The following is a 27,450-nucleotide window of genomic DNA, read 5'->3' on the forward strand; positions in this document are numbered from 1 at the left end:
TTTTTGTCCTTGATTCTGTTAATGTGGTGTATTACATTGATAGATTCTCATATGTTGAATTTTCCTTGCATCCCTGAAATAAATCCCACTTAATTGTGGTGTATAATCTTTTTAATGTGTTGCTAAATTCACTTTGTCAGTATTTAGCTCAGAATTTTTGCATTGATATTCATCAAGGACATTGGTCTGTAGTTTTCTATTCTTGTAGTATCTGATTTTGTTATCAGGGTAATGTGGGCCCCTTAAAGTGAGTTTGGAAGTGTTCCCTATTCCTTAATTTTTTTGGACATGTTTGAAAAGGATTAGTGTTAATTATTTTTTAAATGTTTTGTAGAATTCTCCAGTGAAGCCTTATACTCCTGGGCTTTTCTTTATTGAGAAATTTTGAATTACTGATTCAATCTCCTCACTAGTTATATGTCTATTCAGAAATTTTAGTTCTTCATGATCCAGTCTTGTTAGGTTGCATATTTGCAGGAATTATTTCATTTCTTCCAGGTTATCCTGTTTTTTTTAATTAATTACAATTAATTTTCACATTAGTCTCAGGATCTTTCTTGTTTCTGTGTCATCAGTTGCAATGTCTCCTCCTTTATTGCTGATTTTGTTTTCCTAGTTTTCTCTTTTTTCTTAGTTAATCTAATGGTTTGTCAATTTTGCTAACTTTTTTCCAAAAAACAGCTCAGTTTTGTTGATTTTTTTTATTGTTTTTCTATATTCTACTTAGTTTACTTCGGCCCTAATCTATATTATTTCCTTTTTTTCTGTGGACTTTGGGTTTTATTTGTTCTTCTTTTTCTAGTCCTCTCAGGTTTTTTTATTTCTGGTCTTTTTTCTTTTTAATGTAGGTATTTACCACTATAAACTTCTCCCTTAGGACCACTTTTGCTGCATCCCATAAGTTTTGGTATGTTGTGTTTTTACTTTCATTTGCCTCAAGTGTATTTTTAATATCTCTTATGATTTCTTTTTTGACCCATTTGTTGTCCAAGAGTGTGTTTAATTTTCACATATTTGCAAATTATAGTTTTCCTTTTGCTATTGATTTCTAGTTTTATTCCGTTGTAGTTGAAAAAGATACTTAGTATGATATTAATCTTCTTAAATTTGTTAAAACTTGTTTTGTAGCCAAACATGTGATCTATCCTGGAGAATGTTTGGTATGCACTTAAGAAGAATATGTATTTTTCTCCTGTTGTATGGTATGTTCTGTATATGTCTGTTAGGTCCAGTTGGTCTATACCGTTGTTCTTGTCCTCTGTTTCATTGTTAATCTTCTGTCTGGTTGATCTATCCATTATTAAAATGGGTATTAAAATATCCCTCTATTATTGAGTTACTGTCAATTCCCCCCTTCCATTCTGTCAGTGTTTCCTTCATATATTTAGATGCTCTGCAGTTAAGTGCACATATATTTATAATTCTCATATTTTTCTGGTGAATTGATGCATTTATCATTAAGTAATGTACTTCTTTGTTTCTTGTGGATGATTTTGACTCAAGATCTATTTTGTCTGATATAAGTATGACCAACTTGGCTTTCTTTTGATTTCCATTTACTGAAACATTTTTCCATTCTTTCACTTTTAGCCAATGTATGTACTTACTTCTAAAGTGAATCTCTTATAGACAGTTGTATTGCATTTTTAATCACTTTTTAATTCTATTTAACATGTGCTTCATGTGTCCTAAACATCTTGAAACTTTGCAAAATATTGTAAAGAATAAGTTGGATTTCTTTGAATGAAAAACTACAAATTTTCAAATGTTTTAGATACCAACTAGGATAATTCTTAAGGACAAGAAAGAACTTTATTACTTTAATCATGAAATCTGTTTGGCTGTAAGATCTGCTTTCCTAGCAGTGAATGCAAATATGTACCCAGCCAGGAAGCATTAATAGATCACAAAGCCTGACATGGCACATTGAGAGCCAACTATTCATTTATGCAAATTAGAATAAATTGATGGAATAAATTAAAGATAATTTTATGTACTATACACTTTTTTTTAAAAGGGAAACATTGCATAATGTAAATATGCTTATTTTTTCTTCAAAGCATTCCATTATATGATAGTGGCATTACATTTTAAATCAACTTGTTAAAAAGTTTGATTTTTGTTTAGTATGTTTATTCAATAAGACATTTAAATACATTTTGAACACTACAATGTGCCAAGCACAATGCAAATGAGGATATACAAATAATAGATAGAAGTCTTGCCCTCATTGAGCTTATAATCTTGTGGAAGGAGACATGCATAGAATTGATGGATGCTATGGTAGGTAGGTGCATGTTACTGTGTTGTGGCACAAGGCAAGAGGTACTTACATAAATAAGCATAACCATGTGTGTAAATTAATTGACATCATCTTTTCCCCCAAAATTCAAAATATGTTGCAAAACACACATTTACAAACACATGCTTAGCAAAAGCCGTAAGGAATATTCCATCTGCTCCAGACCTTTTCTGCCAGGTCAGTTGAGTAGCTGATGAACCCAATACATTGTAACATACCCTTCAGAGGCTGTTTATCATAGCTACTTTGCTTCCCACTCCTCAGTTGCCCAGGACCAAAATCCTCACATGGCCAAACACACAAGAACTTCATAAGTATCTTAACAAAATTACAAACTCCTATATAAAATACCAACAGTACTGTTTTCCAGTAATTTATTCACTGTGCAACTTAAAATAGTACAAATAACGTCTACTATAAAAATTACCTAAAATTAATTAAAATGAGCAGTCATTGGTTTTCATTTATATCAGAGAAATGGGATTATAAACAAAACCAGAGTAAAGGGACATATGGAATTTGAGTGATGTATCAATATTTTTGTTTCAGGTAACCAAATCAGAACTCAAACATATTCAGTCTAATCTGAAAAAGGAACTTGCACCTGGGTGTTCAGGACCAATTGTTCACTGGAGGAACTTTCATAATTTTTCTGGTGGTGACAGGTAGACATTCCTCAACCTCCAAGCTGTGTACACCATGCCATTCTCTGGGAGGCTTGTCAGTTCTGTTAATATGATCGCACAAAGGATTGCCTCCCTGCTTTATTAATTTCATCTGTGCTCATTTGATCACCTGATCACTTTTACTCACAGAGAAAAAGGGAAGAATAATTTGGCAAAGGGAGCTTGGCATTTACAGCTTAGTTTTATATCCTTCTCAATGCAACTTACCTTTAAGTGACTCATTTAGAGTTAAATGAAACACTATACAGTTAATCAAGTCTCTCTATTTGCAACCACTTTTCCCCTAAGAAAAACGAATTATATTTATGCCTTGTTTTATACTGTTTATAGTATCCATAGTGTTTAAGAATTTGTTATTTGGCATTTCTAAGTACGTGAGAAATGGGTTACAAATGTTATTCTGCTCAAAATATGCTTATAGTTTGCTACTAAATATTGTAAATTCTTCCAACCATGGAATAACTCAGTATGTTTTTCTGATAAAGCCTTGTGCCAAAGACCATCCCATTAGAGAAACCATTATCATAAAGAATGCAAGGTTCAACATTGTTCTATCATATCAGAATTATATGGCTTCAACAGTACAGCCACTTTAGAAAACAGTATGGTAGTAACTTGTAAAATTAAACGTGCCTTTACCACATGACCAAACAGTTCCATCCCCACATGTTTACCCAAGATATATGAAAATATATGTCCACACAGAGAGTCTGATGGCAATTACTGAGACAGCCAAATGTGAATAGCTGTTATTCATAAAAGCTAAAAACCAGAGGTAATAAAAGGTTGCTTACTTAATTGATGGATCAATGAACAAATTGTGGTATATCCATAACATGGGATATTACTCAGCTATTAAAAACATTATGCTAAGCAAATGAAGTCAAATGCAAAAATCTATGTACAGTATGATTCTGTTTAAATGAAATCTAGAAAAGATAAAATTACAGTGACAGCATGTCCATGGGACCTGGGACCATGGGAAAGGAAAGGATCAGGTGCAAAGGGACTCAAGAAAACTGTTTAGCAGGAGGGATTGGTTGTCTGTCTTGATTGTGGTGGTGCTTGCATGGTAGTATAGAATTACAAAAAGCATTAAGCTGTACACTTGAAATTGGCATACTTTATTATCTGCAAATAATGCCTTAGAAAACAACATGAATGAAAGATTTTCTCTTTGATACCTGGTATGAATTCCTGAGAATATAGTATATGCCCCATTATGAAAGAGTAGGTGGTTTATTTCAAGTCAAAAAGAAGGGATAAAAATATATGTTTCTTCAAATCTTTAAATCTCTAAATACTTTGTGATCTATATATTTTAGATGAAAATATTCTATATATTTTAGATGAAAACCTATATGTGCAAGAAAAAGTTGGTTCTGTTTTATACGTTTATATTTATGTACATTTTTGTAAGTTATAATATGACTATATTTAAAGTCACTTAAACTTCTTTGTGAATGAAGTGCAGTTGGTAAAAAATTTCAAAAGGCAAATGTGTTTCTTAGAACACGACATTGAGATAAAGCAGTGGCCTGTAAATCTCTATTGCTGAACTGAATGATGGTCGATAATCAGCAACAGCATATATTTATATTTAAGAGCTACTTGCTTTCATGTTATTTTATATTCCAGTTATTCATCTTAATGCATTTTGGGATAGTCCAAAAAACACGAAGATAGTACTTTACAGGAAGAGTGGTCTCCTGGAGAACAAAATGGTTAGGTCCTACTTGAGATAAGTGGGTTATATTCATTCAAAGATTGCCTGAAGGTTTGAATTCGCAATCCATCACTCTTGCAGGTGAATCAGATTTAGATAATCAAAAGCTTGCTAGTGCTGTTGCTTTTTCATCTTTTCTGCGTCTAAAATGTTATAATGGCTTTCCTTCCCCCAAAGTTTTCTAGTTCCAGATAAGGTTTGTTTATAACAGTAAATTGACTGTATCTTTCCATGGATATCACCATGATGTCTATGTTTTTGCTTAAGATGAATTTATTTAACATCAACCCAACATATATTAAGCAGTAGGAATTCATAGTTTTAATCAATTCTTTCTCCATTTAATCATAATTACTCTCTTTCAGAAATTATACTGTTGTTAATTCCAAAATCATCGTGGTCACAATAAGGCCTGAACCCAAAACAACTGATTCGTTTCTGGAGATAGAATTAGCTCATTTGGCTAATGTAAGTACTATCCACTTGGCATTGAATTACATATAGAATTATCTCTTAAAGAAGGTTAGCAGTCATTCTTTTTATCAATAAGACCAGAACACATTTTCTAAACTTTTATAGTTGCAAATGAATTAATTTGTTATGAGCATATGTGTTATATAGAAACAGAATACTGTATTATTTTATGCTTTTGTTCATGATAAAATTCTCTTCAATTTATCCAAAATAATGGTTAATAATTTGTTTATTTATCAGTGCATACATCTTTACTGAGCTCTATGCTAGACACTGTAGGAGACCAACTAAGTAAGAGCCTATCTCTCTATGTGGTGGGGAAGACTAGATTCCATATGCATGCAGTAGAAGTTATAAACACAGTACAAAGGAGAGTGATTAACTCCAGGAGAAGGGAGGATGCGGTGAGTAAGGCAGAATGTGAAAGTAGTAAGTCAAAGATCAGAGAAGGGTCCTTGTAACTACCTGGGTGCTCCAGTGGTCTAAATCTAATCTTCCACCCCAGAATGACAAGATTTCTTTCTTAAATCCATCCAACTGTAACTGAAATGCTTTAGATCTTGTTCAGTCCTATATAGAAATTTAAAATATCTAATCATTTATACATGCACTTTAAATATTTAAAACATTGATGGGCAGGGACTAGGAAGGTGATTCCTATCCAGGCCTTCTTTATTATACTTTTATAGTTCCTGTATTTAAATAAGCCAATCTCTTGCTTTGGGTGTACTTATGTTTTATTTCATGCCTAGTTTCTATGAAATTGAACTTTATATATAAAAAAGAAAAAACTGAAGCAAAAAGTAATTAAATCATTTCCCCAAGTTCATGTAATTAGTGAATGACGTGGAAAATTTTATATTCACATTTTTTGGACTATAAAACTTATGTATTTTCTGCTAATGTATGATTTCTGATTTCCTAAAGAAATCATCCTTGGTTGTAGAAAAAATGATAATCATCTTCTCTGTGAGCCTCTCTTTACTAAGATGCCTCAGGCTTCTTAGATTATTTAATGAAAACTTCAAATGTCTCTGCAATAACTTTCAAGCATCACTATTAATATTTAAACTATTAGGTCTTTTCCTACTTTTCCTGAAATGTGACCATACTAGTTATGTCTAATCTCAAGAATGTATTTTATTTCTACGATATCTACCTCTTCATACTGTAAGAGATCCCTTATCTCACCATTGCACTGCAAACTCGGAGATACTTTTTTGACATTCGAACATTTGCTTTTGAATAAGGAATTTATTTGTTCAAAAATGTTTATGAAAATACTAATCTATTTGATTGTTTTTATTGTTGATCATGGTATGGCAGTACAATTACAAGCAGGGGTGAAAAGCAGTAAGACACATTAATTCCCTGTATCAATATTATGGAATTACTGAAAAAGCAGTACAGTGTCAGAATGCGTACCTTGGTTCTCACTCAGAAAACACTTCTGTAAATGAACATTTACAAAAATTTCTTCAATACAATAAAATAGTTATTAAAATTTAAAGAACATGTTAATTAAAGAAAAAATTCATAAATTGAAAAACAGTAACCTCAAAAGTACTGTTGATGCAATACTCTCATTATTTTAATTTAATGAAACTATTTGAAATGAACATATTTGAGCTTTGAGTCAAACTTTTCTCTTCTGGGAATACATTTTGTCAGCCAAAATAAACAAACCATGTGCAAAAAATTTCTACATATGAAAAGCAGAGTGTATAGTCAATACATTTTATTAAGCACCACCTAGATATTAGAGTGGCAATGAAAGTCAGCACATGAGAACAATGAGATAATTATCACAAGTCACCTAGAATTAACTCTGTCTTTCAATATTTTGAGTAAGTGAATTGACCTGACTCCCAGATGAATACTGTCTCCACTTTAGAAAGCCCAGAATTAAAAAAAAAAAAAAATTAAGACAAATCTGCTATAAAAAGGGAGTGGGGAGAACAGAAGAGGAAGAATTTATGCTAAAGAATAAAAAGTCTGGAAGGTCTCTTACTTTGATTGTCCACTCATGTGTAGTGTGGCAGTTTTATGCACGTTTTCAGAGGCCATTCCGATTACCATCCACATAACAAAGCCTCTCTGGACTGCTTTGGACTCCTTTTTTAAATACCTATCACAATATACACTGCCCTGTTTTACTGTTTTGAATTTCAAATGCTTGTTATATTTACATTCATTTTATCACCCAAGTTAGATTATTTAAATACTTTATGGTTTGCTAAGAGAAGGGATATGTGACTGATTTACTGAATACCTCAATATTTATTGCCAGTCTTGTAAAGATATGTTCTGTATACTGATAGTAGTTTATTTCCATTGAAGATGGAAAGGCTTATTCTGAAATATGATAATCTTAGCTAAAATGTGAGGAAAAGATATGTCTTAAATATGCAAATTGAAATTGGTTAGAACAAACTGAAATTGGTTAGAACAATCCATACTTACAGATAGATAGACCCATTGTTATTGCCTTCAAAACTGAACTGTTTTACATATGACATATCTTTGATATCAAACATGTATACTTTAACCTATTTTCTTACATCAAAAGTATCTGCTGCACTTTTCTGAGTTTGGGAAAGAATAATATCTTGCAAATTACATCACATACCATGGTGGGGGGATAAAAGGAAAAATGGAAATTAATAGTTATAGCGAGTCTAGGGAAAAGCCTGCTAACATTTTCTAACTGAAATGTGTTCTCTTAAAAAGCTTTTTTAACAAATAGTGTTTACAGTATGTTAAATATAATAAGGCCCTTGGGAACTAGTAGAATAAGGAAACTTCTGATTCCAAATTGTATTTAGCAAAGCCAATTGCAGTTTTAACTAGCTCATAAATCATTGATGAGTAAGACACTATTCTGAGTTCAGTTTCTTAGTCTTATGTTTTCATTGTCATGACCTATAGAGTCAGGATTTGTGTTCCTTAGTGCCTGGGCATAGCAATTGTTAGCTTTTGAGAAATATCTAATTTGCTTTTCCCAGGAAAAGAATTTTGTTTTCTTTCTTACTTAAGGTTTCTTCAGAGTGATATTTGTACTTATCATATTGTTATGTTCTATAATGCATAAGGAAACAATAAACTTATTGAAAATAATTCTTGAGACCTAGATGAGTGCAACAGAATAGATATGTATGTACGCACACACATACACACACCATTTGATCTGACAGGTCTGGGCCTACTGTGACTTTCCAAAGTGAATAACATCCCTTCTTTAAAGGTGAGTTAGAATAAGAAAATAAATGCATTTTACTTATCTCCTGATCTATTAACTTTGTAAGCCTGAGAATGCATTCTCTTTCCAAATAAATATTCTCTATGTAGTTTTATTCAGAGTGGAAAGGTACGGTGGACCATGCTGGCCTGTAGTCTAACCTTGCCTTTAATTTTTTTTTTTTTTTCTTCCACTGGAGACCAACTCTGGGTAGAGTGCTACAGCTATCTTTCAGGGTTGAGAAAAAAACACCAGATGTATTTGTAGTTCTCAAATTGGTCATATGCCCAAAAGATCTCATGGGAATTTGGGCTTGTGGATTTTGTTCTCTTTGCCATGTTTGCTTGCATACTAACAGGATCAAGTTAGCAAATTAAGAAATTTGTTTTATGTGCAAAAACTAAAATTAATTGTGAGCCATGGCCTTTGTAAATCATAATGGAAAACACAATGGAAGACTGTAATTCATATGCTTTTTACCACTAGATAAGCATGAGAAACAATGAGACAAAATTCCAACATTTTTCAGGGGTATTTTCATGAATATAAAAGGCTAATAACCTAAGCAATTAAAAACCACTTTTATAAAGCTTTAAAAAGTTCAGTCTATTTATAATTTTTATAAAGGATTGTCTGTATCCTTCTCCTTTTAAAATTTTCTAGCCAAGCTTTTTTCCATTTGGGAGATTTCTGACATTTTGCCTGCTTAAAGATCTTGGTCATGAGGGATGACAATCAGCTCTGTATCTCATGAATATTCATAACCGATAAAAAAAAGATCTTGGTAATTTTTATGGGAGAGTCTTGAAATTCTAACCAGATAAGAAGATTGATGGGCCTGCCAATAGCTGAAATTGAGATAGAAATTGTTCTCTAGCTACATTTTTTTTCTCAGTTATATTCTTAATTCCTAAACTTAAATAAGCATCCTTCTGAGATTTCAAATTTAGTGCTTTATTCATGATACATAATTGGTGTTCTTCAAAAATATTTTTGAAGAATTGGGCTATTGTTGAAGCAGGGGTTGGCAAACTTTTTCATTAAAGAGTTAGATAGTAAATATTTTTAGCATGGGAGCCACAGTGATTTCTGTTTCATCTACTCAACTATGTTGTTAGTGTATGAAAGCAGCATAGACAATATGTAAACAATGGGTTCTGTTCCAATAAAATTTGTCTACAAAAATAGGTGGCAGGCCAGATTTATCCCATGAGCTATAGTTTGTCAACCCCCGTGTGGCAGGTGGAATAATGGTCCCCCACAGATGTCCACATCCTAATCCCCAGAACCTGTGAATATTACGTTACATGTCCAAACAGGACTTTTGTGTGACTACACATAAAAAGAAACATGTGTGTCACATGTGTATTATATGTCAAAAGGGATATTTGTCTGATGTGATTAAGGGTAAGGACTTTGAAATGGGAAAATTATCCTGGATTATCTGACTAGGTCCAGTTTAATTACATGAGCCATTAAGAGTGGAGAACCTTTCTCATCTGTGGTCAGAGAGATGCAATGTAAGAAGGACTCAACCTGTGATTGCTGACTTTGAAGATAAAGAAGAGGACTGACTACAAGCTATGGGGATGTTGGCAGCCTCGAAAACTGAAGACAATCCCTGGTTGCCAACCAGGGAGGAAGTGGGGACCTCAGTCATACAACGGCAAGGAACCATAAGCAGATTCATCCCCAGATCCTCCAGAGAGGAGTGCAGTCTTGCCAACACTGATCTTAGCTTTGTGAAACTCTTAAGCAGACACTCACCTGAGCTCACCTGACCCCTGGAAACTGTGAGAAAACAAATGTGTGTTGTTTTGTGTTGCTATGTTCATGATAATTTGTTACAGCAGCAGTAGAAAACTAATACACCCTGCATTGGAGCACCGCAAAATTAATTTCTAGGTAATAAAAATAATATATTTATACATTAATAGTGCCATTTTGAATCAGATGTATTATACTGATAATACATTATTCAATGAAAATCAATTAAAAACTACAGAGCACATTTTGTCCCGGTAATTATTATACTAGCACTCAAAGAACCTGATGAAAGAAATCACAAGACAGTGAGAATAGTCATTATAAAGTGGTGGTGGGATATTAGGGGAAATTGGAGAATGCCATGAGACAGCATCACCAAGGTAGCCAAACGAAGATCTGTATGTAACAAGGTGTTAGATGTCTAGGACAATTCTGCCATTTGCCAATGTGTTGTGCTCTTGAAACAACTTAACAAAACTTTCTTCTGACAGCTGGTAAACTGGACTAAAGCAAACCACTCTGCCTGCCCTTGTCTCTATTACAACCCTGTATAATTATTATTAGGATACATTATTATATCCTATTGGATATAAAAGGAAAAGACTTAAGTTATTTGCTGTATCTATATAGAATTTAGTTATTTAAATGTTTGTTTATTACAGTTATTTGCCACTTCAACTCATAGGAAATACTTGGACAGTTTTTGCCCCTAGAAGACCCATTCATTTGCTGAGAGGTTCACCATATCTCTATACAGCCATTGTTGCAAATGATGTAATCATATATGTGTAATACACTCTAAGACATATACATGGAGGCAAGAATTTTCTTTGAAGGATACACATATACAAGGGTACTTCAAAAGGTTTGTGTAAAAATAGAATTAAAAGATGATACAAATCTTTCCACAAACTTTTTGAAGTACCCTCATAAAAAATTTCTGATGATGGTTTTACCTTTTACTGCTTCCCATATGACAGAAAGTATTCATCAGGAAATAATGTCCACTCAGGTTAGTGATATATCTCAGAAATTAGAGAAGCAAGCTATTATCACATGTATAAAAATAGTGTCATCTGGTTAACGTGAGCTACGGAGTAACCATATAACAGAAGCTAAATTAAATATATGCTCTCTCCTTGTGTTCCAATTAAATAGCTGTCAACTCCCTGAGAAGAGCTATGTAACATGGATGGGACTCTTCCTCATAAAACAACATTCTGCATTTCTTACTTCAGTGACCTTTATATTGTTCTGCTTTAGCTAAAGCCAGCTCTTTTCCATCTTCTTGGTTTAACTGGTTTTCGATGTGATGCTTTCCTTAGAAGGCTCATAGTCCATTTAAATATTCTGCCTCCATACTCCTAACAAGTAAGAACACAGTGTTGCATTCTCAGTGAGGCTCTTTAAACTTCAGGTACCTACCAGGTATCACTTCACAAAAACATGAGGGTAAGACCCAGATTTAAGTATCACTAAAAATACTAAAATATAGGACAGTGCTTACCATAACCTTGAGAAAAGTTTTGGAGAACATTCAGCAGACTATTTCCTGTTGTTGAGTCTCATTTTATACTTTTTTTTTTTTTTTTTTTTTTTTTTTTTTTTTGTCGTTTTTTCGTGACCGGCACTCAGCCAGTGAGTGCACCGGTCAGTCCTATATAGGATCCGAACCCGCGGCGGGAGCGTCGCCGCGCTCCCAGCGCAGCACTCTACCAAGTGCGCCACGGGCTCGGCCCACATTTTATACTTTTTCAACTGCATGATTACCTTGGGTGGTGTCATACTTTCAGGGCTTATGGAGCTATTTATATGTTAGAAGACATAACCCTGAAAGGGCTTCCTTGCACTGATCAGCGTTTAGTGAACTGTCATAGTTTTTACTGTGGAAAAAATGTACACCTACTAATATCTTTCTTTCCCTAGCATGCATTCCTGAGATTTTTTTACATGTCTTTTCTCAAGTAGTATTAAAATTGTAAACAGGATATGAATTAGTCTTTTGCAGGTCAGATTAGTCATGTTGAAAATGTTCTTAAGGAATCCCCAAAATCTATTTGTGCAGTTATAACACTTCAACTTTAGTCAAAAAAGAAAGGCAGTATAAGCTCAGCAAAAGCCAGGTCATTTTTTTGTAATGCCTCGAAGTCTAAAATTTAGAAAATTAAAGAAAGAGTCAGTTAAACAGTTTTACTCCCATCCACACTCAAGAGTCAACATCTAATTCACTGGGTGATGTGATAGAAAAAAACATTTTGGAACATCTGATTGAGAAAATCAGAAATGTTAAAATAGTTATGATGAAGTCACCACCTTTCTTCATGTCCTTAGTGGCTTAGTCCATTTACTTGCTTTGCCTCCACAGACAAGATGTTACCCTTTTTTTCAAGAAGGTTATGAAAGGTACAAAAAAGTCATGAGGTTTCCATATTAGGAATTTACTATGGCATATGAGTACTAAGCCTTTGAAAGTTTGAATAAAAGCAGAGTGGAATAACCTTGTTATTTCTGTTGTGTGTCTTGAGCAATAATTCTGCAGATTTGATGTGGGTAAAAATTATAGAGCATGGAGGGAGAAATCATTAAAATGCAGATTTTTAAGATTTAGACCTAATCTCAAAATTCCTGGAGCCAAGGAATCTACATCTTTAAAAAGCATGCCAGCTGATTCTACAGTAGGTCCAGAGAGAGGACATTTTGAAAATATTAAGACAGCAAGAGTGTGATTAAGACAGCATGTGAATTGAATTTATTCAGAACTTAAAAACACCAGGGAAAATGTATGAAACCAGGTCATTATTAATTTTTATTGTGACTATATAGGTATCTTTTCTGCAACCAATTTCTTTCAGATCTCATTCAAATGCCTTCTCATTGGTGAAGCTTTCCTAATGTACAAAATTACGATCCATCAACTTTCCCAGTTTTTCCTACTCGCTGTGATTTACTTTTAATTATAACATGTATTGCCATCTAGCATATTATATACTTACTTGATGTTTTTTGTCTCTTTCCCTGCCCCCTTCACTATAGTGAAATTTATAAGTCAGGGATTTTGTTTTTTGTTCAACCCAGTATTACAGAACCTTGCAGGATATCTGGAATGTAATAGGTGTTTACTAAATGATTTTTGCATGAATAAGTGAATGGATGAACTTGTTCTGATCGCCTTCCCGGCTCTCTCTTTTGACTTGCTTCTTTGTGGGAATACTTTACAATAGGGAGGTGTATTTAAAGTATCCCTTAGAAAAGAAGACTTGGAAGAGAGTTTTGAAAGAATAAAATAAATTCACTCATGAATGTCATTCAAGAACCATTGATAACTATGTCTAGAAAGTGTGTCCAAATCCCTTATTTTATAAGAAAACTGAAAAGATACAAAAAGCAAAGTAAAAGAAAGAATCATCCATAGAGATACATTGACAAAGCTGATGATTTATTCTTCTATTAAATAAAATGATTGGTTTGGTTGATACTGAAACAGAGGAGAGAAATAAAAGAAAATAGCAAAGGCACTTGAAAGTGGTGTGGGGAACATTTATGATAATTAGGCAGTTTGGATTATCGTTCATTTTTAAAGTGCTTAAAAGTGGATGAATAACAATGTTTAACTCGTTCAACTATGCTATTTTGAATGGAGCCAAGAGAGCCAGTTTCAATTTTTGTGTGTCTTTTTTGCTTTTTAGTCAAAAATGTGTTTGTCAAGAATAGCATATTCTTTCCAAAAGTTTTCACATACATTCAGTTTTAATATTTTAAGTGTCAGTTATACTGACAGCTTGGTAAATTAATCTTTAACTCATCTGTCTCATCCACCTGACAATTTGTGTTTTCTTAGTTTAATGCATTTCTTAAATCTACTTCTGTAGGTGAGTTCACAACGTGCTTATTTTCCTCTTGTTCCTGTCATTATATTTTCTTACGGCTCTCTGTTGGGCTCGCCATTTCCTGCTATTGATTTCTTATAAATTCCTTATAACAGATCTTGTAGAAGAGTCCCTTTGAGAAGAGTGTCTGAAAATTATAACAACTATTTTACAAGTAGTTTCTCAGCAGAACCATCTCACACTCTTATTTCTTAAGTTAAACTGGTCTATCCATGTACTAAGATTCTTCTAATTTGTTTTCTGCTTATTTTTTTAAACTTCAAATGTTTAAATTATCGACCTCATTTTGCAGGCCTACGCATCAGTGACTATACTAGAATAAATGTTCACAGAGGGGTGTCATTCTGTTGTGTACATCGCAGAATGTATAGTGAAACCCAAGATTGAATGGTGCATTTGGTAACCTATAACAATTCTCCCACGGGTGGTGTTTCAATTTTCATAAGGACAGAAAGAGAGAGAAACATGCAATGTGGTGGAAGAGGTGAGAGTGAAGAAGGTAGAGGATAAAAAACCAAGTGTTGAGAAAGGCATGGAATAAGAGTAGAAGAAACATTTCTTATCTTTATACTTTCACCTGTAAGTGAAAATCAGTTTCTTCAGGGGGCAAAAGGGAAAGGGGTATCCAAACAATTAAGCTCATATTGTATTTCTTTTCTAATATCATTTTCTCTTGTGGTAACCTGTTATGAACAGTAATTATGAAATTTTAAGCCTATAATTGGTATCCTGCATTGGTTTATATAGAGATTTAATTTAATCTAGCTCATATTCCTAAGATCGGCAGCCTAGGTTTAGAGGATCTGTCCTCTCAGGTTCCTCACCTGACTTGGTATTTGTATCCCATGAAGTGTATACTCTCATGCATGATATTCCAAGGATTATTTGTTGTCTTTAGAGTGGTCTGAGCTCCTTTGAAAAAAACCTTACATAAATACAGCTTAACTCTATGGTATAACATTGTAGCTATAGTGAGGATTTCTCAGAAAGTCACGAGCCATATGAAAAACCTAAATAAAACCAGATAGGCTCTTACAAGGTAGAAGAAGAAACCAATATGAAACACCATTCCCCTTCCCCTCCCTTAAATATCCAGATCTATGCCTTCTGTTAAAACTGGAGAAGAGCCCACTTCTTCTGTGAAACTCACACTGATTAGCTCAGGTCATGATACTCTGTCCCTTATCTGTCCTTTACACAGTAAATTATGACTAGTGACATTCATATGAGCATTTCTCTTATATTGTTATATAAACATTGCATATGTATGTTTTTCACCTACTTCTATAAGATTATGACCTTTTTCAGGAAAGGGAGTGTTTTGTATGAGCATTTAATAAGATGTACGATACCTTGGATATGTGGTCTCTGAGGGGTTTTGGAGACTAGTAGTGATGCTTCAATACTGGAGTTAGTCAAATGTTCCAATTAAAATGAATAACAAATAAGACTGGGTGATTTTCATAAATTTTAGAATAGAAAGCTTAATTTTGGTTTTTAGGAAAGTCTAGAATGGACCCAATAAACAGCACTTAGAAAAGCATACCTGAGAAACAGCTTGCCTAGACTTTCAAAGATGTAGCATGGCCAGATACACTCCAGTGATTATCTAGTTGTGCACACGATGGAGGCTGCAGGGCTGGGTGATTGCTTGCTGGCACTGAGGGAGAATGTCCATCCGAGGAAGGGAGCCAGTGGCCTGTTTCAGGACTGTATCCTTTAACTGCCTTGGACTATTATCCTATTTATCAATGACTTAGTTGGATCATGACATAGATAATCAAGTTGGTTTCTTAATCCTGTATGACACAAAGCTTGGAAGCAACAGTAAATGTGCCAAAATCAGGATTTAAAAAGCTCCCAAGAGAATGCAATGTATGAGTAATACCTGTCAAGCTCAGGAAGAGTCGACTAAAATATCTGATACAATCTTAGCTCCCATTATTAGGAATATGGCAAACTAAATTGGAGAGACTATGCACAGGTCAAACACAAGCAGATGATTTCCCTAAATGCACTTTAAAAGTGTGTGCTCCAGGAAATGAGTAAAGTGGAGGGCAAGAGAGCTTGAAACCAACAGAGTATGTTTAATGGATAAGAGAAGGCTCTTCAGGGATATGATAAAATCTGTTAGATACTAAGGATACTCCATAAAGGAAGAATTATTAAATTAGTTTCAAAGGGCAAAATAAGACCCAATAAAAATGAAAAGGCAGACAGGAAGAAAAAAACGCCAACAATGGGAACTCTAAAACAGAAAGCACTTCCCTGGAAAATCCACTGTGGAAAATTCATTGCATCATTTTGAAGGTCATCGTGGGTACTCAATACATAATTATTGAGCTGAATGAAAAAACAAAACATTTTTTTCTTAAAATTTTGTTAGAAATGATTCTATACAAATATTATCTGTTGATTAAGAAGATATTGCAAGTCAACACACTCTGAAAATAGATAGTTAATGCAACTACCTCTTGCCTCTAAGAAACACCAACTAGAGATGAAGAGGAGGTGGTGGTCATGGTTGTATATGTGCAAAATACAGGATACTTCACTGTGATTAAAATATTGTGACTATCTTGGTCCTCGTAAAGAAAGTAATCCAGCAATTAATATTTTAGAAAAATATTTATGAAATTAAAATCATTAAAATATGAACTTATGGTATATGAGTTTTACTTCCAATTTTCAACAAAACTAAATATAGGTTATGATATTTGGATAGATGTATTGTTTTCATAAGAATTCATAAAATGGGTCACTAAATCAGTGAGAAAGGAAATGCACATTTCTTATAAAAAATATAAGGGTGGGATCTTTAAAGCATCTTACTGCAAGATAAACCCACTATTCCATTTGCATTTCACATAATCCTTCAAGTTTTATGTATGTATTTACATATATTTATTTTTATTTTTCTCTGCTTATTTTTAGGGTACTTTGAATCCTTATTGCGTCTTGTGGGATGACTCAAAAACGTAAGTGACAGATTTTTTTTGTTACTTTGGACTAAATATTCAAAGCACATTAAGTTATTTCAACCCTCTGCTAGTTAGCAGGAATATGATAAGTTAGTGGGATGTGAGTTACACTTAGAGAAAAACCATTCTCCTTTTTGAATCTGCACGACAGCATGATGAATGTGTTTGTGTGTGATGATGCCATCAGGTTATGTCCTAAGATAGGATTGCATTACCTAATGTGTAAGGCACATTGCAATGTGAATTCTGTGAGGATTTTTTTAAAAGCTCTAGTACTTTGGAATTATAGAAGCTCAAATGATATTTCAACATCTTGCCCTAGTAATTCAGTTTAGGATTGCAGAATAAAGTAGCAATCTCTATAGTCATTTAGCCAATACATTACTTGCATGACTTTGAATGTATTATCACAGTAATGCAATGTTTGTAAGAGCCTTGCAAATTGTTTTGTTATAAAAATATTGAGTGACATTTAAACTTTTATTCATACATTTTATGAATTCATGCAGACAATAGAAAATAATTAAATGAAATAAGGATGAGTAATTCTATGTTGAATTTTTTTGTTTGTACAAGTAATTGCAATATATCTGGTCAAAATCATCTTCAGCTTGTTGATAATACTATGAGATTTTAATGTTTCATAGAGCAGAAAAATCCATGGCTAAGTCTTAGTTGGACTCCTATATTTTAAATTCTTATGTAGATTACAAGCTATTTTTTGGTTTTGTTTTGTTTTGAATGGAAGGGAGATAAATATCAATCAACTCAAAAACTAACACCAACATGTGTAGACTGTCACATAGAGCACCATATTGTCAGGGTCTATATTCTAAGAATTTTCCCAGTGTTCTTCACCATAAATATGATCTATAGCTGAGGTTTTATGACTTTACCTCCTTCTCACCAGAGTCTAGAAGAGGGACATTCTTAATTTTTTTAAAAAAGATGAAACCCCCAGCAATTTGCTCAGTCCTAGGATGCTGGTATTCTTTGAACTACAAGTGTCTTTATGTGGGTGAGAGATCAATAATATTAAGCATATTATTTTGCTATAAAGTTCTGATATTCAAAGGATCCTTTTCTCCTAGTAACCAGAGTACTCTAAAGAGAATCTCAACTTGCCCTGGTGATGACATGAACTAGGTGCCCTCACTGATGTCATATTTTTTCTCTTTGAAATCCCATAGAGAAATCTACGGTAGAAAAAAGTTTGCAAACTTTCCTCTCCCTGCTAAGAGCCAGAGAAGACTTTGGTGGTGTATTCTAAGATGATGATCAGAATGTTGTATAGTTAAGGGAAGAATAAAATGTTATAAAAATCTAATCAAATGTTTTCTGCTTAAGAAAAATATGCTATCTTAAACTGATTATAGCACATCTCCATGAGTAATAACCAACTTTGATTTAGTTTTATTATCTTTTCACTTGGAATGTGCTTTTATGTTGATCCAAACAGGGGAAAGTGTTGGTTATTCCAAAAGCCCTTTAGGATCATTAAAGGGTCACTACAAGAAGAAACATTCCCCTATTTTGTACCTCTTGTTAGTGTTCTTTCACAGAGGTATAAAATGTTCAGTTTAATTATAAAGCTGTTGGTATTCGAGGTCAGCATTTACCTTAGAAATCAATCACACTCTGCTTTCCCTAACATCTGCTGCTGACATGACTGTTATCCTTCACAAAGAACAGGTCTTAACTTTACAAAATTCAACTTTTAAGTTATCCTTGAAGAAAACTATCTGAGGAAAGTAGTGTGTTTAGTTGTGTTACAAAGCAGATAATCTCAAGAGATCAGTGTAATTCATATTTCCTTGATGTAACTGAAAAGTGATCAAAATACTTTCCACTGTGACAGAATTTCTGTCCCATCACACTTTCGACCAGATTGTTTCATCATTAAAATTGTTTTTCTGGGTTAGTTTTTATTTTATTTTATATATTTTTTATTTTATTTTACTTATTTTTTGTGGGGACAGCTTGCCAGTAGGAGGATCCGAACTCTTGATCTCGATGTTATAACACCAAGCTCTAACCAACTGAGCTAACCTGCCAGCCCTGGGTTAGTTTTTAACAAATTTGTTTCCTTTCTTCACATCTTTTCTTCTATTTTGATCATGTTCATATATCTAATATTTTTACCAATGCAACGATTTTGAATTTGGATTTAGGTCTTGCAAATAGAGTTAATAGTGAAGAGATAGTGCTACTTCTTTTTATACAGAAAAGGGCTGACAAATTATATTTTTAAGACTTCAGTAATAAAGTTGAAATTAGAAGTTATGTTTTAATTTTGGTTTATCAAGTTGCCTTTCTTTTTAATTATTTAAAATTGATTTTTAATTACAAAAGCAATGCATGAGCCTCTTTTAGTTGTAAAGCTTTGAAACATAACTGTTAAGTAAACGGCTTCGTTGATCACCACCACCTTGGGTCTCCACATCCACCCATATGTCTAAGGTCATTCCTATTTATATTTTGCTGTGTATAATTTCAGATATCGATTTATGTATTGACATATGTATGCAGACATATTACTGGTCGTATTTCATTCCTTGTTCCTGCTGCATTGTACAGGTATATCATAATAGATCTATTATTACCTATACAGATGGCTATTGAAATCATTTCTAATTCGTCTTATTGTATAAACTGGGCTTCTACGTACTCTGTACATCTCTCCTTAGAATGTCTAATTGAAAGTGTCATTCTGTTGTTCCCTGTATATCACTCCATTTATATTTTTCACAGCATGCGTTCCTACTTTCTTATTTGTTTTTGCCTGCTTTTTGTCTGTCTCCCCCACTGGAAAATAAGCCATCTTAATCTTTCTTATTCACCACTGCACTCTTGATGCTCACTACACCTGCATACAGCATACATTCAACAAATATTTATTGACTAGTTTGTACAGAAACAAATGTTTGCATGCTTCCCAGATACTCTTTTGCTATTTAATAATTATTCCCGTCTCTATTTTATCAGTTGATAAGTATTTCTAGGAATTATTAGGCCTAATACTGAAAGTTTAAAGGGAGAATGCTTCAGCTTGTTACAGTCTTAAGGTCAATTATGAACAGCTAATTTTATTTTAAAGGGTAATCTATTACCAAAGTAATCACAAAAAAAAGACATTTTATTTTACTCTCACTAGACACAACACTTTTAGGTAATTTTAGAACATATTCCAGTCTTGCTTCAGTTCACTAATTAACAAAATGCAGATAATGTTTCATTACATGTGACCCACAAAATAAATTGAAAATTGTTTGCTCACTTCAGAAATAAGTTTCTTTTAGGTAGGAGAATTTTTTTTAAAATGGCTTACAGAGTTATCATTTGAATGATTGATATCTGTACATTCTTTGAGCTACTCTGAATTTGGATTTAGTATTGGATCAGGTATGGTGACTACCTTCCCTGGAAAGCCTATAATCTCTACCTTCAATTCACCTGTGATCTTTCTCTATGGGTCTTACATCACCATCCATTTGATGCTCTTAAATCTGTAAAGGATCACATTTGCTTTCAGAAAATATTTCAGAGTTTTAATTGCATAAATTTTAATTGTAACTTCTTAACTATCACTTAACTGTTGCTAAATAGTTCTATCAATCCATTTGTAATTTATTTGCTCACATTATAGTTGAAAACAAAAGCTTTTAAGGACTGAACTTTTCCATTTTCTGCATTTCAAATTGATTTATTGTAGCTGGAAGTAGTAATAGTTGCATCTTGACTGAGACTGACACGGGCCTGTTTTATCTGAAGTTAAGTAATTGAATTGAAGTGATTCTTCTCCTTTGCTTCTCTTATCTGTATTTCTTCACACCCAGAACATCTTCCTCTTCTTCTGTCATTCATACTGGAAATCTACATTTTATTTACCTCACAGTATAACACCCCAGCCTTATCCCATTCGTCCAGAGAGATTGCCATCATTTTATTTGCTCTCTGGGTGGTTAAAATACCTATGCATTAAGGAGATACAACATTTTACATCCTAAGAAAAATCTGTGACTTCTTAGAAAATCAAAGCAGTTATACAAATTATTACTATTAGGGGATAGCCAACCTTTCCCCTCCAGGGGATAACCAAAGAATAAACTTTTATAAGCCTCTGTTCCAATTGGGGAGACAGGGGGCAAACTAACATAAACAGAAATTTTCTTACAATCTTAGTAAAGGAGCAAAAAGAACAAGGAAGAGGTTTTGTTGGAGACTTAATTTATGCAAAAATTAATAAAGAAAATAGACCAAGAATAGCTAATGTATAAAATAGTAATAAGGTGATCTTATTGTTTGGAGGTAAATATGGAAGCGTCCTTTACAAAGGATGCATTTACCTAACTGAAGCCTTTTCTTGAGCAGCAATGAAAAAGAAAACCTGCATTCAAAATGTTCAGCATACTTAGAGCCATGATTCCAGTAGAACACTACGAGTATTTCAAGAATTCACTGGTAATTCAGTTAACCAGAGACAGGCTTAAAATTGTATGAAGTTCAAGAAGTTTTGTTACTCTTATCACACGATAGGTATTTTAAAAACATTAAAACATAACTGAGTAAGTCATGGCAGTCAATACTTTAAAAATAAATCATATATATATGTGTATATATATATGTATATGTGTGTGTGTATATATATATATATATATATATATATGATAAACATTTGATGCTCACTGTTCACTCTTCCAAATTAACATTGCCATGTGCATCAGTTTCTAATGTGTCCAGTATACGTCTTTGGTGTCAGTATGTCAATACGTTCAATTTTACTGAATAATTTCTAAGGTTATGTTTGCTTTTCCATAGTTGGAATAATAAAAAATAACTATTTTTGACTGACACTTGATGTAATCTGCCTCAGTGGGTATATGTATTCAGAGCTAGTATGGGGTAACTGCAGAAACAGTTAAGTTAAATTTTTGGAGTTTGCATCTAAGATGTCGGGATTTCATAGGACTTCCCGTTATCCATTCACATCCAATAATCAATTCCCTAATAATATAAAATTATGTTGTGCTTTTTTTCCCTTGAATATATTCATGCTGTCAGAAATAAAAATATTGGACCTTTACATTATCAAAATGCTAGCCCCTGTGAATTAAAGTAAAATTTACCTGATCTCAAAACAGTGAAATATTATATCATAGTCAAAAAAATAATGCTTGACTTTAGGATAGCTATTGATTTTCAGATTTATTGTTGAAAGAATTTTTGCTTCTGTTTGCAAAGCAACCTTGCTCCTTTAAAAGTACTGCAGAAAGCAACAGAAAGATCTTAATTTCCTAAAAAGTAACAAAATAATTGAAGATTCATTGATAGGAAACTAAATGAAGCTTTACTTTTTGCTTTTCTGCCTTATATTGTACATTGCTTTTTGAAGTTTTGTTATATCCATAATTGTGTGTTTTCTCATAAAGTCATTATAATTCAAAATGACCTTGTTTCAGCTTTCTTCTGGGAATTTTTGTTTTTACTTCTTAAAATGTTTTGAATTTTCTTTAGAATGGTTAGATTATATCACAGACTTAATGGTATTGGGTCTTAAGTGCCTAGTTTCCTGAAGTTGTACTTGTGTTCTTGAATTTATTAGTGTGTAAATGATCCCTTTTTAACTGGTAAAGTTTACGTAAGTGCCTCTAATATTATTAACAACCCATTATGTCCATTAGTGTCAGAAATAAAGTTCAAGAAGCATTTCATTGTGCCCCCAACATGCATTCTGAGAACTAACATTGGGAGTAAAATGGCGCCATACGTTATTTGTTATAACTCTCGCCTTAACATTCTAATGTAGAGGTTGGCAAACTAAGCCTGTGGCACAAATCCAGACTGCTCCTTGTTCGTAGAAATAAAGTTTTATCAAACACAGTCATGCCTATTTGTTTATGTGTTGACTACAGCTGCTTTTGTGCAACAACTATAGAGCTGAGTCACAACAGAAATCGTAATGCCTGCAAATCCTAAAATATTTACCGTCTAGACTTTTACAGAAAAAAAAAAAAAAATGCCATCCCCTGCCCCAAACAGCACTTTCCAGCATTTTTTATATCTTGGCACACAGAAAATATAGATTATGTATCATATTGGGGTAAATGAATGAAAATTTTAACAAGTCAGGGTCAGGGTAGTGTGCCCAAGGGATGAGAGAATCAATATCCCCATTAGTTCCGGAAAATCACCAGTCATTATTTTTTCAAATATAGATTCACTGGAAATCATCAGGTTGAAGGGATAGCTGTACTCCCATGTTTATTGCAGCACTATTTACAATAGTCAAGAGTTGGAACCAGCCTAAATGTCCATCATTGGATGAGTGAATAAGGAAAATGTATTATATCTACACAATGGAATATTACTCTGCTGTAAAAAAGAAAAAAAATGAAATACTATGATTTGCAGCAACATGGATGGACTTAGAGAAAATTAGGTTAAGTGAAATAAGCCAGGCACAGAAAGAGAAATACCACATGTTCTCACTTATTTGTGGGAGCTAATAAAAATAAATAAATAAATATACCAACAAATAAATGGGCAGGGAGGGGAGAAGACACAACAATCACAACAGTTCCTTGAGCTTGCTAAGAGAAGTGAACAGATATGACATTGATGTGGAGAATAGAGGAGAGGGAGGGAGAAAGGAGGAACTGGTTAAGGGACATAAACATCAACTACATTGTATAGTGATAAATAAAAATAAAAATAAAGATAAAAAATATAAATTCACCCATAATCTATCTTCATCTGGAATTCTGAATAATGTTGTTTCCTGTCCTCCTCATCTCATTAACCTCTCTTCCATATTTCTCCTTTTTCCCCCCTCAGTTATACATTTTAAATTATTCAGCTCACCATTCTCTCTTCAGTTTTGTCTAACTTGTTATTTAATTATCCAAAGAGTTTTAAGTTTAAGTTATTGTCTTTTTTTATTGCTAGAGTTTTTATTTGGTTGTTGCTTTGCCTAACATGGATTTATCACCTCTCTTCCCCTGGGTGATGGAGCCACAAAAGGATTACTCAAAGCCCATTTCTTCTGAGCAGTGAGAGAACCCAAAGGGGTTAATCTCCTGGAACCCTAAAGAGCAAGGCATTCCTTCCTTGGGAAATTAACCATGAATTGGAGTTCTCTCCCCACATTTATTTTCCAGACCAGGAAGTTACAGAAAAAGAACATAGGTGGGGTAATAGTTTAACAATAGAGGCTGGTAACAAGCAAAGTGCCATTCCATACTGCAGTTTGCAAAAGGTTAAGTTGATCCACCAACAAAAGCTTGATCTTAGCAAACACTGTTTTTCCCTACAGCAATTTCCCAGTATCTTTACATATCAATCAAGTAACTTGTCTGTCCTTGAGCCAGCAACATTGCTGTGTTACAATTCTTTATCTTACAACAGAGACTTTTAGCCTGGGGAAAGTTTCCTGTCTTTTGCAAGGTTAACATTTTTATATGTAATTCTGAAATCTTTGGCTAAACCTGTAACTGCAGGGAACCAGACTCTGTGAAATATATTTGCTTTATAATTGTAAGTATACTCCACATTTGGCAATTTTTTAAAAATCTACTAGATTACTTTTTATAGTTTCCTATTTTATGCAGGTATTTGAAGCTTATGTTTTGTTTCTTTTAACATATGGTGCATAATTGTTTTATAATCTTTGACTGATTGTTCTTGTATTTGAAGTATCCATGGGTCTGTTTCTGCTCTTTTCTCCTAATTCTCACCCATAGTGCCTTATTTCCTACTGTGCTAGGTTATGTCATGTTAATTGTTCTCAGAAAACTAATTGGTGAGGATTCTCTGGGTCCATGGACAAAGGAATCTCCAAAGACAATTTGTATTTGCCTCTTCTTAATGCATGCTGATACTGCTTTAACCCAGGATCCCTAAAATTAAATTAAGTCTACAGCTTCCCTGGACCACCAAGATTTTGAGAACCCAGGCTGCAAATCCACATGAGGGCTGGGTCATGTCACATTTTTTCCACATATATTTCAGCATTTCTAGCAATATTCAAATAGGAAGGTTGATCCAAAATATATATGTATATCTTATTGTTGGAAATAGGAAATCTAAATCAATATCTCTTTAAATCTATAATTCTTGAACAGCACACCAATATCCCACAGCATACCAGTTGGTAAGAGCTGCCCTAAAGTGCTTTATGTATATATCTTTTATAACATTTATATTTTCTGCCTTACATTACAGCAATTTGATATTTTCTTCTAGACTTAAATATTTGAAGATGGGAAGCATGTCACATTTGTTCTTGTAAATTCCACTGTGCTTAACAAAGAGATTTGCAAATAGTTAGTGCTCAGTAAATTCATTACTTCATTTGACAAATATTTCTTCGAAACCAATTATTTGTTTTGTTGTTCAAGGTGCCTGGCACATATATCAGGGAACAGACCAAAATACCTGCCTTATGGGGCTTAGATTAGAGGATAGGTAGGAGAAGTGCAATAAGAATGTAAATATAATAGATTAATAAATTACATAGTGTGTAAAAAGGCAAAAATTTCATGGGTAGATAGATTAAGATAAGGAGAATAGGGAATGTCATTTAATTCAATTGAATTACATGTATTCTTTAAATTGACTTATTCCAAGATGCTATGATTCATTTAATATAATTTATGCTTACTTAGCAAGTGCCCCAGATTTGCAAGGTATCACTTCAGGATCCATCTCTGGCTTTCCTGAGCCATCTACCTACTGTTATAATTTGTTTTAGAGCTCTCTGTCCCTTCTAGGTGCTTTCCTCGTGTGTCTGGCCTTGCATTTTCTTTCTGCTATCTAAATATCTTTCCCTCTGACTCCACAGTGGTCATTATCCCAACTATCCAATTAGATTGTGTAATGCCTGAGAAGTAATAGACATAAATTATGAAATGAAAACTAAATATTTTCTGAAATTAAAATTGCTAAGAATTCTAATGAAAAGAGACCTTTATATTTATATATATACATTTTTTTTTTTAAATCAAGAAGTGATGTGTGTTAAAACAAAACATTGGAGGGGCAGAGTCAACATTTTAATATTAATTTTCTAGCATGGTATTCAAATTCAGAAATGAAAACTCCCTGGCCTTATTCATAGGTATTTCTAAATCCAGAATATTGCCAATGATATCTAGATTACAATTTCCTGTAGTCAATTATTATAGAAAGTCATATTACTTTCCAGACCACTATATGAGTAATGATCTAGAAAGACCACAATTTTTGAAAGGAAAAATATTATTCTATATTTATCTTCATAGTTTAGTGAAAATATTATATGAGGTAAGGGATCCCAATTTGTCAGTAAAGGTTGCTGGTTATTTGAAGTCATAAACTGAAAATTAGGGTGCTGGCCAGTTAGCTCAGGTGGCTAAAGCGTGGTGTTGTAACACCAAGGTCAAGGGTTCAGATCCCTGGACCAGCCAGCCACCCAAAAAAAAAAAGAAAAAGAAAGCTGAAAATTAGCTTCAACTTTTGATCAGTAATATGAAGAAAAAAGAATAATAAGAACAGCTCCAAATGTAATCACCCTAAACTCCAGATTACTAAAAAAATCAAAACAGGCATATTTCCTATTGCATGGTGTGATGATGAGGACCAACAGAAATGCTCAAACAATGCTCTGCCCAGTGGCTAAAAAATGGCAAATGCACAATAAAGGTTTGAGAGATGCAGGAAGTTGTCTGTTTCACTGTTTGCTTAGTGGAAAATCTAATAGAGACGGCTAGCTAGTCACATTATCTTGTTTGAACAGTGGGCCTCAAGTATCTCCAAAGTTATTTTTTAATGGTGTCATATACTTTGGGAAGGATTTCAGAGTAGGAAAGAAAAAAAAAGTGACCTGGATGAAATAAAGCCAGGAGATGCCGGACAGGAGACTACCAGGTGCTATAAAAAGCTCTCATCAGTGTCTATATTGTGTGAAACACGTGTTCTGCCCTTTGCTCCATCTACCCTCCTTTTTGCTTTTATTCTCAGAAAGTCATTGAAGTCAGTTTTTGAAGTATTTACTTAAACTAAATATTTTAAAAATTAATAGTAGCAAAACTGGGAATTCATCCAATATTTCTCACCAATTTAGGCTGTTCTTAGGGCCCTGCTATGATTCCAGGAGACTCTTTTGACAAGATTTTTAAAATTATGTTATTAAAATATTAATGGATATCATATTAATAGGAACAACCTAGAGCTAGCTGGCAAGGATAGGCCCCTGGTGAACCTCTCTTAATTTGCTAATGTCTGTGGTTCTATTTTAGAAAGACACAGGCTTTAAATTGCTGAGAATTCATATGAGATAATTTTAAAACTATATTTCTTCAGTCATTTGGATGACTCAGGCTAAAATTTCCCTTACTTATAAGAGTATATCCT

The 27,450-nt window shown here is 33.4% G+C and overlaps 1 protein-coding gene across 1 annotated transcript in view; it reads left to right on the forward strand.

The window, feature by feature from the left end:
- Positions 1-27,450, forward strand: part of ADGRB3 (adhesion G protein-coupled receptor B3) — a 658,639-nt gene that overhangs the window by 373,982 nt on the left and 257,207 nt on the right. The window contains exons 14-15 of the mRNA XM_063096759.1: positions 5,080-5,182; positions 17,015-17,058. Coding sequence (XP_062952829.1) covers positions 5,080-5,182; positions 17,015-17,058 — 147 coding nt within the window. The remainder of the gene's footprint in view (positions 1-5,079; positions 5,183-17,014; positions 17,059-27,450) is intronic.

This window comes from Cynocephalus volans, chromosome 5 (genome assembly GCF_027409185.1).
Source record: "Cynocephalus volans isolate mCynVol1 chromosome 5, mCynVol1.pri, whole genome shotgun sequence".
NCBI classification, from domain to species: domain Eukaryota; kingdom Metazoa; phylum Chordata; class Mammalia; order Dermoptera; family Cynocephalidae; genus Cynocephalus; species Cynocephalus volans.